Source organism: Hippichthys cyanospilos, chromosome 3, assembly GCF_059441005.1.
Source record: "Hippichthys cyanospilos isolate Australia breed blue-spotted pipefish chromosome 3, RoL_Hcya_1.0, whole genome shotgun sequence".
Classification (NCBI taxonomy): Eukaryota; Metazoa; Chordata; class Actinopteri; order Syngnathiformes; family Syngnathidae; genus Hippichthys; species Hippichthys cyanospilos.
In genome coordinates this window covers 22,055,839-22,067,056 of record NC_142371.1, presented here as the reverse complement: position 1 = coordinate 22,067,056, position 11,218 = coordinate 22,055,839, and the positions used below count along the sequence as shown (strand labels likewise).

General features: G+C 40.7%; 4 protein-coding genes across 4 annotated transcripts; 2 read left to right on the top strand and 2 right to left on the bottom strand.

Moving 5' to 3' along the window:
• The first annotated feature begins 630 nt into the window (after nucleotides 1–630).
• On the top strand, nucleotides 631–2,190 carry pycard (PYD and CARD domain containing). Its single transcript, XM_088410788.1, has 4 exons — nucleotides 631–978; nucleotides 1,238–1,282; nucleotides 1,405–1,458; nucleotides 1,560–2,190. The coding sequence occupies exons 1-4, from the start codon at nucleotides 732–734 to the stop codon at nucleotides 1,820–1,822; spliced, it is 609 nt and encodes a 202-aa protein (XP_088266914.1). The 5' UTR covers nucleotides 631–731; the 3' UTR covers nucleotides 1,823–2,190.
• A 156-nt stretch (nucleotides 2,191–2,346) lies between these two features.
• On the top strand, nucleotides 2,347–5,078 carry dnajc28 (DnaJ (Hsp40) homolog, subfamily C, member 28). Its single transcript, XM_088411947.1, has 2 exons — nucleotides 2,347–2,384; nucleotides 3,557–5,078. Exon 2 carries the CDS (start codon nucleotides 3,573–3,575, stop codon nucleotides 4,704–4,706), a length of 1,134 nt encoding a protein of 377 aa, XP_088268073.1. The 5' UTR covers nucleotides 2,347–2,384; nucleotides 3,557–3,572; the 3' UTR covers nucleotides 4,707–5,078.
• A 190-nt stretch (nucleotides 5,079–5,268) lies between these two features.
• On the bottom strand, nucleotides 5,269–6,904 carry LOC148426287 (potassium voltage-gated channel subfamily E member 1). The gene is made up of 2 exons (XM_088411952.1): nucleotides 6,853–6,904; nucleotides 5,269–5,683 (listed from the first exon to the last, which is right to left on the bottom strand). The coding sequence occupies exon 2, from the start codon at nucleotides 5,653–5,655 to the stop codon at nucleotides 5,284–5,286; it is 372 nt and encodes a 123-aa protein (XP_088268078.1). The 5' UTR covers nucleotides 5,656–5,683; nucleotides 6,853–6,904; the 3' UTR covers nucleotides 5,269–5,283.
• A 475-nt stretch (nucleotides 6,905–7,379) lies between these two features.
• On the bottom strand, nucleotides 7,380–10,123 carry LOC148426286 (sodium channel regulatory subunit beta-1). The gene is made up of 5 exons (XM_088411951.1): nucleotides 9,945–10,123; nucleotides 9,150–9,316; nucleotides 8,719–8,953; nucleotides 7,768–7,927; nucleotides 7,380–7,413 (listed from the first exon to the last, which is right to left on the bottom strand). Exons 1-5 carry the CDS (start codon nucleotides 9,994–9,996, stop codon nucleotides 7,380–7,382), a joined length of 648 nt encoding a protein of 215 aa, XP_088268077.1. The 5' UTR covers nucleotides 9,997–10,123.
• Nucleotides 10,124–11,218: the final 1,095 nt, after the last annotated feature.

The window sequence follows — 11,218 nt, the reverse complement described above, 5'->3', positions numbered from 1 at the left end:
CTAGACCTTTGATTACTTTTACAACATACATTTAACACATTCATTTGCAAGTTTTTAAAATTTACAGTCAAATAGAAAACGGTCTAAATCTTACACACTGTCCCTTTAAAGAAAATGCCAAACTTGTTGTAATACAATAATTACTACAAATATTTTTATTGTTGACTCAGTGACGTAGTGAATATTGGGGGGGGGGGGGTCGTTTGCATTTTCACGTCTCTGTTTTGGTTATGGGTGACGTATCCGGAAGTCCCAAAGAGCGAGGGACCAGTACTTGAAGTCGAACAAAATAATGATATCGGGAAATAAAAGACAGTTGATCGCATCAAATTGAGATGGTGTTCTTTGTATATAATGTAAGCGTCTATTTGTGAGACAACTGTGTTATAAAATGACAGTTTGTTGTATGTGATCGCGGTCCGACGCGCCACATGTCGCTGTTTTGGTGGTGCTGCATTCAATGTACTCGGAATTTTGTGACATGACTTAATCGATTACACGTTCCTCAAAAGTCAAGTACTGTATATCAGTACAATTTCATCAAATGTTTACCAATCTAAATTTCCATATGCGTTTGCTATCAAGGTACGTGATCATGTAACGCCTCTTCCGGGATAGAAAAACGCCCTTTCATCGAAAGCGAAACTAATCCTGCCACCTGAGCGGCCGCGGTGCGTTCAGAGACCGCTCTTTTCCTTTCGCGTATTCCTCACCCGATTCCCGACTAAAAGATGCCATCCAAAAAGATGGTGATCGCGGACTCGTTAGAGAATTTGTCCAAGAGGAATTTTGAAAAGTTCTGCATGGCTCTGGTGGACCGCCGCGGCGACCGAAAGGTTCCGTTAAGCAAAGTGGAGGACAAGAGCTTCTTGGAGGTAACCAACGTGCTTGTGTCCACTTTTACCGAGGACGAAGCTCCAGCCGTCACATCTGAACTGCTGATGTCCATCAAGTGTTTCGAGGAGGCGAAAGAACTCGGTAAATAACTTTTACGTGCGGAAGCATGGCGACTTTAAACACCACTTAATACCTACCAGCAATGTATATTAATGGCAAATTTTGATTCACATACAAAATAAAATAATGTTTTTATTTCGTGCCACACTGCACCGAGGTGTTTTGACACTTTGGCCACCCTATAGAAAAACATTCTGATGTGAGCATCCAATATGTGTTATTATATGAATATAGCGGTGTAAGGAATTCAATCTGTGCTATTTTTATTATGTTTTGCCAGATTCTCGAATCGAAACGCTTTTCCCGAAGTCATCGTCTTGCAAAAGTGGGTCTTGGTAGTCATTTCTATTTATTTATTTTTTTTCGTTTGGAATTTTTGATAGCAACATTCTGAATTAAGGCTAGGAAAACTATTTATTTAAAAAAAAAAATCTTTATTATTTATAGCTGGAGCAACAGCTGGCAAAACCGGAGCTGCGGAAAATCCTCCAAGCCCCGCGGGTAACCATCTCAATGGACACACAATTTTTTATTCAATTTATAATTTGTATTGTATGTTGTTCTAACCCTTTTTCCATCGTTCCCAATCTTTTGTCTCTCAGAGGAGCACTTTGTGGATAAGCACAAATTGGAGTTGATTAAACGTGTGTGTAACATTAATTCCATTCTGGACGTCCTGCTGAAGAAGAAGGTCATCCAGGACGAGGTCTACGAGGACATCGCCAATGCACCGGGCAACCAAAACAAGATGAGGAAGATCTACAGCCTGGCTCTCAAGTCTGGTGTAAGGGCCAAGGACGTCTTCTTTGAAAGCCTGAAGGAATATGAGCCGTACCTCGTGGCCGACCTTGAGGACGATGTGTAGACGTCCAATCGCCGCGTCATTGTTTTGTTATTATATTGGCTAATTTACATAATCCCAGCCAACTGTTCATTTTCTCCGCCTGTGCCCAGGAAGATGGTCTTGGTTAAGGTCACACTTCACTCCAACATTTTTTTTTTTTTTTTTTACTGGACGACTGCTTCAAGATTTCAGCAAGCAAAATCTCGAATGCAAAATCGTCTTCACTTATTCTATAAATGTTCAACAAATACTGTGACAAAGTGATTTGAAAACAACTTTTTTAGAGATGAATTTGAACTGTTTCATACTTTTGTTATATGTCCATTAACGTTTCTTTAATTTTGTATTTTTTTTTATTTTAAATAAACATTTTTTTTTATCCAAATCAATCCTATGTCATATCAAACATTTATCTGAAATAATCACCTCAATTAGTGTCGTTTGGGATGTGTTTGAATGGTTTCCTCCGACTGGATGTACTCTCAATGTTCGCTAGGTGACGCCAACGCGCCTTTCTCAACAACAGCCATCAAAAAGTGAACAAGAGAAGAAGACTAAGCAAAACAACCACAGCAGAAAGCAGGTGACCCATTTTCTTTCCGCGTTAGACATTAAATGTCTTTTTTTTTCTTTTAGTTTGAAGGGAGCACATTGACATGTTTGTTTGTGGGGCAGCTACCGTTATCAGTAGGACGTCTTTTAGTGAAGGGACAGTTTGGCTTGCTTATCACTGCACGCTCGCTAGCGTCAAGCTACCGGAAGTAGAACATCCGGGCATTTTATGACTGTTAATCGAATGGAAATCTATTTTTAAGTACTGTAGTAAGTTAGCTCCAGTTTCAAAATTTTACGTGATTAAATGATTTCGCAGGAAATTGAATGCAATCAGGATTTAAATTAGTTCAAGGTCATTTTGCTAAGTTAAAATTAAAAGTGATAGTTATTCAATATTTCGTACATGATATCCTTTGCTTTACATCGCGACTAAAATAAAAGTCGTGATCCAACAAAATAATATGTTTTTTATCACATACATTCCTGTAACTTTCATAACGCTTCATATATTCGTAATGTTTATTTATTTATGTTTTGGTTTATAGGCTCGTCTGCCTATTAAAGTGGTCATCAACACATTTTATCACAAATTTGGTAGATATGAAACCTTAATAGGTAGCGATAAACAACTTTGAAGAGTTCAGTCAATTACTTTTTTTTTTTTTGTGGCCATTTACGATAGGGTCCATCCTTCTTTCCCGGAATAGTGAGGGATCGCTTTACTCTACATGGAAAAGATAAGATAAGGAACTGTGACGGAAACTAAGATAACACACACATGAACTCAATTAAGATGAGGCAGCAGATTACAACCAGTGTTATGAATTAACTTTCACCCTGCTTGGTATTAAGTGTATGAGGCCCTTAAGCATTATCCATTTAATATGGAGTGGATTTGCAAAAACAATACAAAGGGAATTCACATTTGTAGTTATATTTATTATCATGATGCTATTCTTCATATCAATAGCAATGAGAAATAAATAGATATAATAGAATAAGAAATAAGAAAAATATTAATAAATAATATTGCTTCTAATCTGGTGCCTTATTTTAAGTAAATTTGATGTTTGTTTCTTTTTTTACAGTGTGTGATGTGTTTTCTTCCAATGTGCGCATAAAATCAGAATAGTGTCACAGCAGTGTAAATCTTCGTCACTGCTTGGCCCGCGTGATGATTGTTTCGTTTGTCGTTTTCAGGAGTGGGTTACGAACAATGAGACCTCATTTGTTAGTATCCTGCAACTCCTCTCGTTGCGGATCCCTCCTGCTGCTTGGTTCTGGCCGGTGCTGCCTGCTCCGAAACTTGAGCGGCAGACCTCAAATCAGCGCCAACCTTCGAGAGAGCTACCGACTGCTCCAGCTGCCCGAAGACGAACCCATCAGCCCCTCGCGGGCCAAGGAGTCTTATCTTCGCTTGGCCAAGCTCTACCACCCGGATTCTGGCGCGCCCACTGCTGATGCAGCTCTCTTTACCCGGGTAGAGGAGGCCTATCGCTCCGTACTGGCTCACGGCAGCGAAACCCAACGGCGGGATGCGGCGCCCGATGAAGATAAAGACACGCCTGGAGGTGTGGCCCCCCAGCATAGACACTATCTCAGCTTCGAGGGCGTTGGCTCGGGGACCCCCAGCCAACGCGAGCGCCAGTACCGCCATTTCCGCGCCGACAGGGCCGCCGAGCAAGTTCTGGACTACCGGCAGAGGTCTCATGAGAGGGCGGCGGCGGCCGAGGGGGCGCTAGCGGAGCGGGACGTGCGGCAGCGCAGCAGGAAGATCAAAATCACCCAAGCGGTGGAGCGACTGGTGGAGGATCTAATCCAGGAGTCAATGGCCCGAGGGGACTTCCGCAACCTGAGCGGCGCCGGAAAGCCGCTCAATAAGTTCCAGCACAATCCCTACGCCGACCCCATGACGCACAACCTCAACCGCATACTCCTGGATAACGGCTACCAGCCGCCCTGGGTCCTCACGCAGCGCGACATCCGCGAGGCCGCCGATCGCATCCGCGCAGAGTTGCTGGACGGTCGAGCCGGGCTGGGCGAACCCCTCGGCCCGACGGAGCGCCTCCGCTGGGAGGAGCTATGCGCCAACGCCGAGGAAGAGCTGGCGAAGCTCAACAAAAAGGTGGACGGCTACAACTTGATCGTTCCCATGCTCCAGATGCAAATGGTGCATTTCAGCTTGGCGCGGGAGGTGCGGCGCGCAGAGGAGGCGGCCGGACGGCGCCGAATTGAGCAGCGACAGAAGAGGAAGGAGGAGAGGAAGAGGGTCAATGCCGCCCATGTGGCCACCAGGTCTGCTGGCGCAAAGTCAGGGCTGGTGTCATGGATGCAAAGTTGGCTGAAATAAATAATCCCATGAAAGTTCAAAAAAGGATCGACCCCATGTTCGAGTTAATTCAATCTAAATTTCTGGGTCGTTTTTATATGAAATAACTCAGGTAACGACCAATCACAGCTCCGCTTGCAAATATTACATGACCAAACTCAGAAAACGGTTGAGCCTTGAACAGTGCTCATTTTCAGTCGACAGTAAGTGGCAAAATGGCCGCCCCCTGAGATGGATAAAAACGGGCAGATTTTGCTGCTTAATTCATATTTCACAAATGCAATACTAATCAAAATGCCATGTGAAGACTAGTGTGGTCACTTAAAACATAAAATAAAGAATTGGTGTTGACTTTCCCTTATAATGCAAAAAAAAGTGACCTGAGTAAGTCCTCCTCAGCAGTAGTTGGCGCTACAATGCATTACTTTCACCTTGGAGATCCTGTTTCAGAAAATGTTAAATATCTAAAATACTATAGTTATTAGTACCAGTCTGAAATAAAAAAAAATGGTATCAAAACAGAACAGATCTGCAGACCATAAAAGAAAAGAGAATTCTGTGAACAAAAACTATGAATCGGGAGTGTGAATATGTATCACTACTGTTGTTCCGGCCTTTCCTCATTTGTCGCTGGGTTGGAGATGACCACTGACGATGACAGATCTTGAAGCCGTCGAGCCCGAGCCAGGACGGCCGTGGACGGCGTCCGCTTCTGGCTCCAATCTCGGGCTATGTACTGCTGGTACGGGTCCTGGGAGCCCTCCAGCTTCCTGGAGCGGATGAAACTCAACATGACCGCGAAGGAGAAGAAGCTGAACATGCCGAACACCAGAAGGATGAAGAAGACGCCCTGGGACGTGACGGAGGTGTTGGTGTGGTTCTGTGGCGAGTAGGCGGTGGTTCTGTTAAGGCAGTGATGCAACAAGGAGAGCAGCAGGGAACTCAGCTCAGTGCCGTTTATGTCAGACATGGCCGCCCCCTGCTGGATGCTACGATAACTGCAAGGTGAGCACAAAAGACTGATAAGAACTAAATATATTTATATCTGTACAGTTAGTTACTAGAATATTTCATGATACCATCAAAGCATTGTCACAAATACAATGGATGATTCTAAAATGTATTTAAAAATGCTAGGATTTTTTTTTATTTTACCAAAAGACTTTCGTAACCACCCTAATTCTGAACATTCCATCATCACAAATCAACGTCCATTGCTCATTAAAAAAAATAATCTTCATTTAAAGTTTTTTTTCGTAGAGTAGATGTGTCTATTTGGGCTCATTAACAATGAACAAATTACGAAGTGAATTGTATGATTTGTAAGACTTAGTGAAATCTACTGGTGAGAAAAATATATTTAAAAAAATCAACAATCATGTACTGTATAAGAAAACATGTCCTGTCATTTCGAAATACATTTTGTGTATCCTAGTAGGTTTCTGTTTAGGTCTCTGAAACACCGCAAAACGAATGCTTAACAAAAAAAAAAAAATCACTGCATTTTCCTACTTTACCGCAAGATGTCGTTAAATCCTACACATTGTCCCGGTAGATGTTAAGTAATTCTATTTGTCTATTTTAAGTTTGGTTTGGGCAAATTTCCAGATTTGGATCCAAGTTTGATTACATCTGTGGAATAAACCTAATTTATTTGGGGTATTACTGTGTATTTATTTTACATAGGATTTGTCTATAACAGCGGTGTCCAAACTACGACCATGGAGCCCCTTGTATGCTGCCATTCATTTTTCAGCAACCCTGGGCATACATTAAAAATGGGAAAGCTACTGGGGAAAAAAGAGAAGGAAAGGTGTGAAAAATACACGGGCCCCTGAACCTAATAAAGTAGTTTTGTCAAAGTTGGTGCAGGGTTTAGGAACTTTTAAAACCGCTGTCAATTTTTTTTTCTAAATCACATTAACGATTAAGATCATTTAGAAAAAATCAGCACAATGTTTCATACCTTTTTCTTCAGTTTAAAATTTTCAAATATTTTATTCATAGAAGAAATTTTAGCATCAAACGGTCCATCCCTTTAACGTGAGCAAAACTAAATGATGTGACAAAAATTGTAATCCGAAAATAAATCTTTCTGCTTGATAGATTATCTTGATTTTCGTGTGAATTTATGCATAATTCCTAATATCCATACAAAGAAGCTTACCTGTCTGATGACTTTGCTTGCCCTTGTTCTATGGACCTTCTTAACTTTGCATTCCCCCCTGAAAAACAAATCCTCCCACTGGGTTCGAAACCTCCTCCAATGCCTCGCTGTCAACACGTTTAATGAAAGCATTTGTTAGAATTCACCTCGACTAAATATGGGAGGATACCATAATGCAAATTATACCGCCGTCCCGACATTCATGTGTGTTAAATGACAGCTCATTGGCAGAACAATGCTTGCACTGTGCCACTGTGACCTCCGTGTGGCCTTGAACGCACCTTTTGCAGTGCACCATATATTTGTGCCTGTTCCCGATGCATGCAGTACTGTCAATAAAATAAGTATACATTAAATTTGTCAAGATGAAGTTGTAGTCAGTCAAATTTTGTGAGATGACGACCAGAGAACCGAAAATGAAAGATCCTGTGCAGTCAAATTAAAGAAACAACCAACTATATTCACAAATTCATAGTAAATATTACACGGTTTGTTTTAAATACAAAAAAAAAATCAGTTATTTTCTGTCATTCTAACTTGACGCCGTCACAGTCTGCAAGTCTGAAACACACACAAAAACAAAGTTAGTGTTAGCAAAACAGTGTTAGCATGCTACCAGTCACAACTTTAAAAGTTTGTGTTAATTAGTGTCAGTTTAAGAAGCATTTTCTTAAATTTACCCTTCATAAAGAAAATTCTGACATAACATTTTTGTGTAAAATTCTCACTTACGCTCATATTACAACAAATGACAAACTATTACCATAATATGATGGAGTGTACTAGAAAGTTTCAATTAAATTAAAAAAAAAAAATCCTACTTGTTCTCGTAATAATCCAACTAAGGATTTAGACTCATGAAATCATCTTAGAGTATCAAGCGAATTTTACTGAAAAATCATTGGTCGTACGTACTCCTTGTGAGCCTTGAGAGCTTTGCGTGCCTCACGGGCGTCCATGTCGTCGGACACCTTCTTGTAGCAGTAGACCACTACCACAATGAGCCACATCTGCAGCAGCACGATCAGCACGTACATGACCATCTCCGAAACCACTGCCGCCAGCTCCCGGTTGGCTTCAAACAAAAAAAACTGTCTCATCTTCAGAAAATTTCTGATCAACCTCGAAACTTTACTTTTCATGCTAACAAAATTAATACTTGCCCTGATATGATTATATTTTTTTTTCTCGTAGAATTATTGCATCATATTTTCGTAAAATTACAAGATAACCGAAAATTCAGATTACCGTATTTTCCGCACCAGATTATAAAGCGCACCTTCATTCAGTGGCCTCATGTATTTTATTTTATTTTTTTTCATATGTAAGATGCACCGCATTATAAGGCACATAGAATAGAAGCTATAATATTGGCTGGGGTTGCGTCAAGCATCCACTAGATGGAGCTACACTAAAGGGAATGTCAACAAAACAATTAGATAAGTCAAGGACATTTTGATTATGATTAAGACAATCAGAAATGAAGAATAAAGATGATTTGTGGAAAGTACTATCCGAATGGAGAAAAAATACTTCTTGATTACCTTAAAAGACTATTTAGATCAATACCAAGACAAATCAAAAGTTTAAAATGGTATAATTATTATTCAATTAAATATGAAACTTATTTCATATCGACTCATCGTTGTCAAATGAAAAGTTTTTCTCTAAAATTTTGATGTGTTCTGGTGAAATTCCGATTTATTGCTGTAATACTTCATGTAATACATGTACTGAACGATGACAACTTGTTTTTATAAAACATGATGTATATTCGTTTTAAATCTTAATAATCACGTTAAATAATAAAAAAAATAATAATCCGAAAAATCAGTGAGAAAAATAAAGCATAAATGCAATCCTCACGGGCATCCACCACGGTGAGCTCCACCACCTTCTCCACGCTGACGTGGTGCCGGAAGCCGGCCAGGAGGAGCGTTCGGCTGAAGGTGCAACGGTACGTGCCGGCGTCCTCCAAGCTGACATTTCGTATGGCAACAGTGCCTGCCTGGACGTCCTCGCCCCGTGTGCCCATCCAGTCCAGACGTCCCCTGAAGGCTTCGTCCACCACGTCGGCGTTGGGGTGCTCGTAGTGGAAGATCTGTGGAGCATCCAATACGTGTATTAAACACAAATCCGGTGACCATCAAATGGGGGTGGAGCTAAAGAAGAATTCCTGCTTGTTGAGTTGAGTTCTCGGATTCAATCAAGCACTCGTATCTCAAATTTTTGCTCTCAAGTCAAATGAAAAATCGTCGGCGCTTATATTCAAAGAAAGAAACAATAACAGTACTCACATGCGTGAAGTTGTCCAGCCCTTGAGGTCTGAAGTGCCAGTCGACGGTGGTGACGGCGGACACTTCCCCTCGTTTCTTGCAGGAAATGCAGCCCAGGACGAAGGCCTTGCCCAGCACCGCCTCGGTCAGCGAGTCCACTTCAGCGCAGCCGCCCCGGCACTCGCACGCTAGACTCACCGTCAGGCAAGGAGAAAAAATTCTTTGCAACAAAATATTTTTCATCGCAAAAAGTATCAAGTATTTAAAAATAAATCAAAAGAAACGCGTTTAGTTTGAAGCAGAGTGAATAGCACGTTCAGGGACCCGGATTTAAATCCACCTCGCTCTGGCCTTCCTGTGTGGAGTTTGCATGTTCTCCCCAAGCCCACGTGAGTTCTCCAGGCACTCCGGCCTCCTCCCACTCCCCAAAATCATGCATGGCAGGTGTTTTGGACACAATAAATTGTCCATGGATGTGATTGGGTGCCTGAATTGTTGTTTGTCTCTGTGTTCCCTGCAATTGGCTGGCAGCCAGTTCAGGGTGTCTCCCCAAAGGAGAAATCCGTTTTAGGGTCTTCAAGTAATCTATCATGCATCTTTTTTTGAATTGAGAAGAAACGCAAAAGGCCACTAGGTGGCGGTATTGCTTTGCTTGCTATTTCCTACTCGTCACTTGTCTGTCACGTTAAAATAGCAAGTTTACTTTATTCAAATGTTGCTTTACGTCGTTCACGTATGACGTAGTTCTTTACATAGCATTTAGCAAGATTCAAAAAGGAATAGTTTCGAATAATTTTGAATAATTTCTGGACTCACCAAGCAGACTGACGACTATGAGAAGAGGCCATTGTACTTGTGTGAGAGCCATTGAACAAAATCCACTCTTGCAAATCACCAGACTCCATAAAGTCTTCAGTTTACTTTGAAAATCAGTGAAAAAAATGGTTGGCGAAGCAAAAAAATTGTTTAGCGAGTCATTTGTTGTCTCCCGGGTACCCACTGCTCCGACTTTAAGGAGGTTATATTTAGAGGGTGTCAATAATCCAGAATAAGACAGCTGGGAACTTGAGATGATGAGACTCCCATGCGTGACCACTTATGTCTCCATAACAGACTATCTATCTATCTATCTATCTATCTATCTATCTATCTATCTATCTATCTATCTATCTATCTATCTATCTATCTATCTATCTATCTATCTATCTATCTATCTATCTATCTGTCTGTCTGTCTGTCTGTCTGTCTGTCTGTCTGTCTGTCTGTCTGTCTGTCTATCTATCTATCTATCTATCTATCTATCTATCTATCTATCGAGTATTAACAGGCTGTTAGATCCATCTATCTATCTATCTATCTATCTATCTATCTATCTATCTATCTATCTATCTATCTATCTATCTATCTATCTATCTATCTATCTATCTATCTATCTATCTATCTATCTATCTATCTTATCAAGATCGAGCATTAACAGGCTATTAGATCTATCTATCTATCTATCTATCTATCTATCTATCTATCTATCTATCTATCTATCTATCTATCTATCTATCTATCTATCTATCTATCTATCTATCTATCTATCGAGTATTAACAGGCTGTTAGATCCATCTATCTATCTATCTATCTATCTATCTATCTATCTATCTATCTATCTATCTATCTATCTATCTATCTATCTATCTATCTATCTATCCATCCATCCATCCATCCATCCATCCATCCATCTATCTATATCTTGTTTTCAATCTAATCTAATCTAATCTAATCTAATCTAATCTAATCTAATCTAAAAAAGAATGATGGGTGGCCTTCAAGTGTTATCCTGCACCTACTTAGCAGGATATTTTGGACTTTTCCCCTGATATTAGACGCTGTAAAATAATGTCATCATTTAGCCCAGATAGCCCAGATAACACCCCCCCCCCCCCCCCCCAACCCCCAAGACTCCCACACCACTCAAAAGCCTCACACCGGTGTCAGAAAGAGAGTGACAAGATATTTTTGTGTCATTTACTTCTCTTTCCGTTCGCATGCACAAGAGAATACATCTATACAACATTCTAACGGTCTCTCTGGTCATTCCA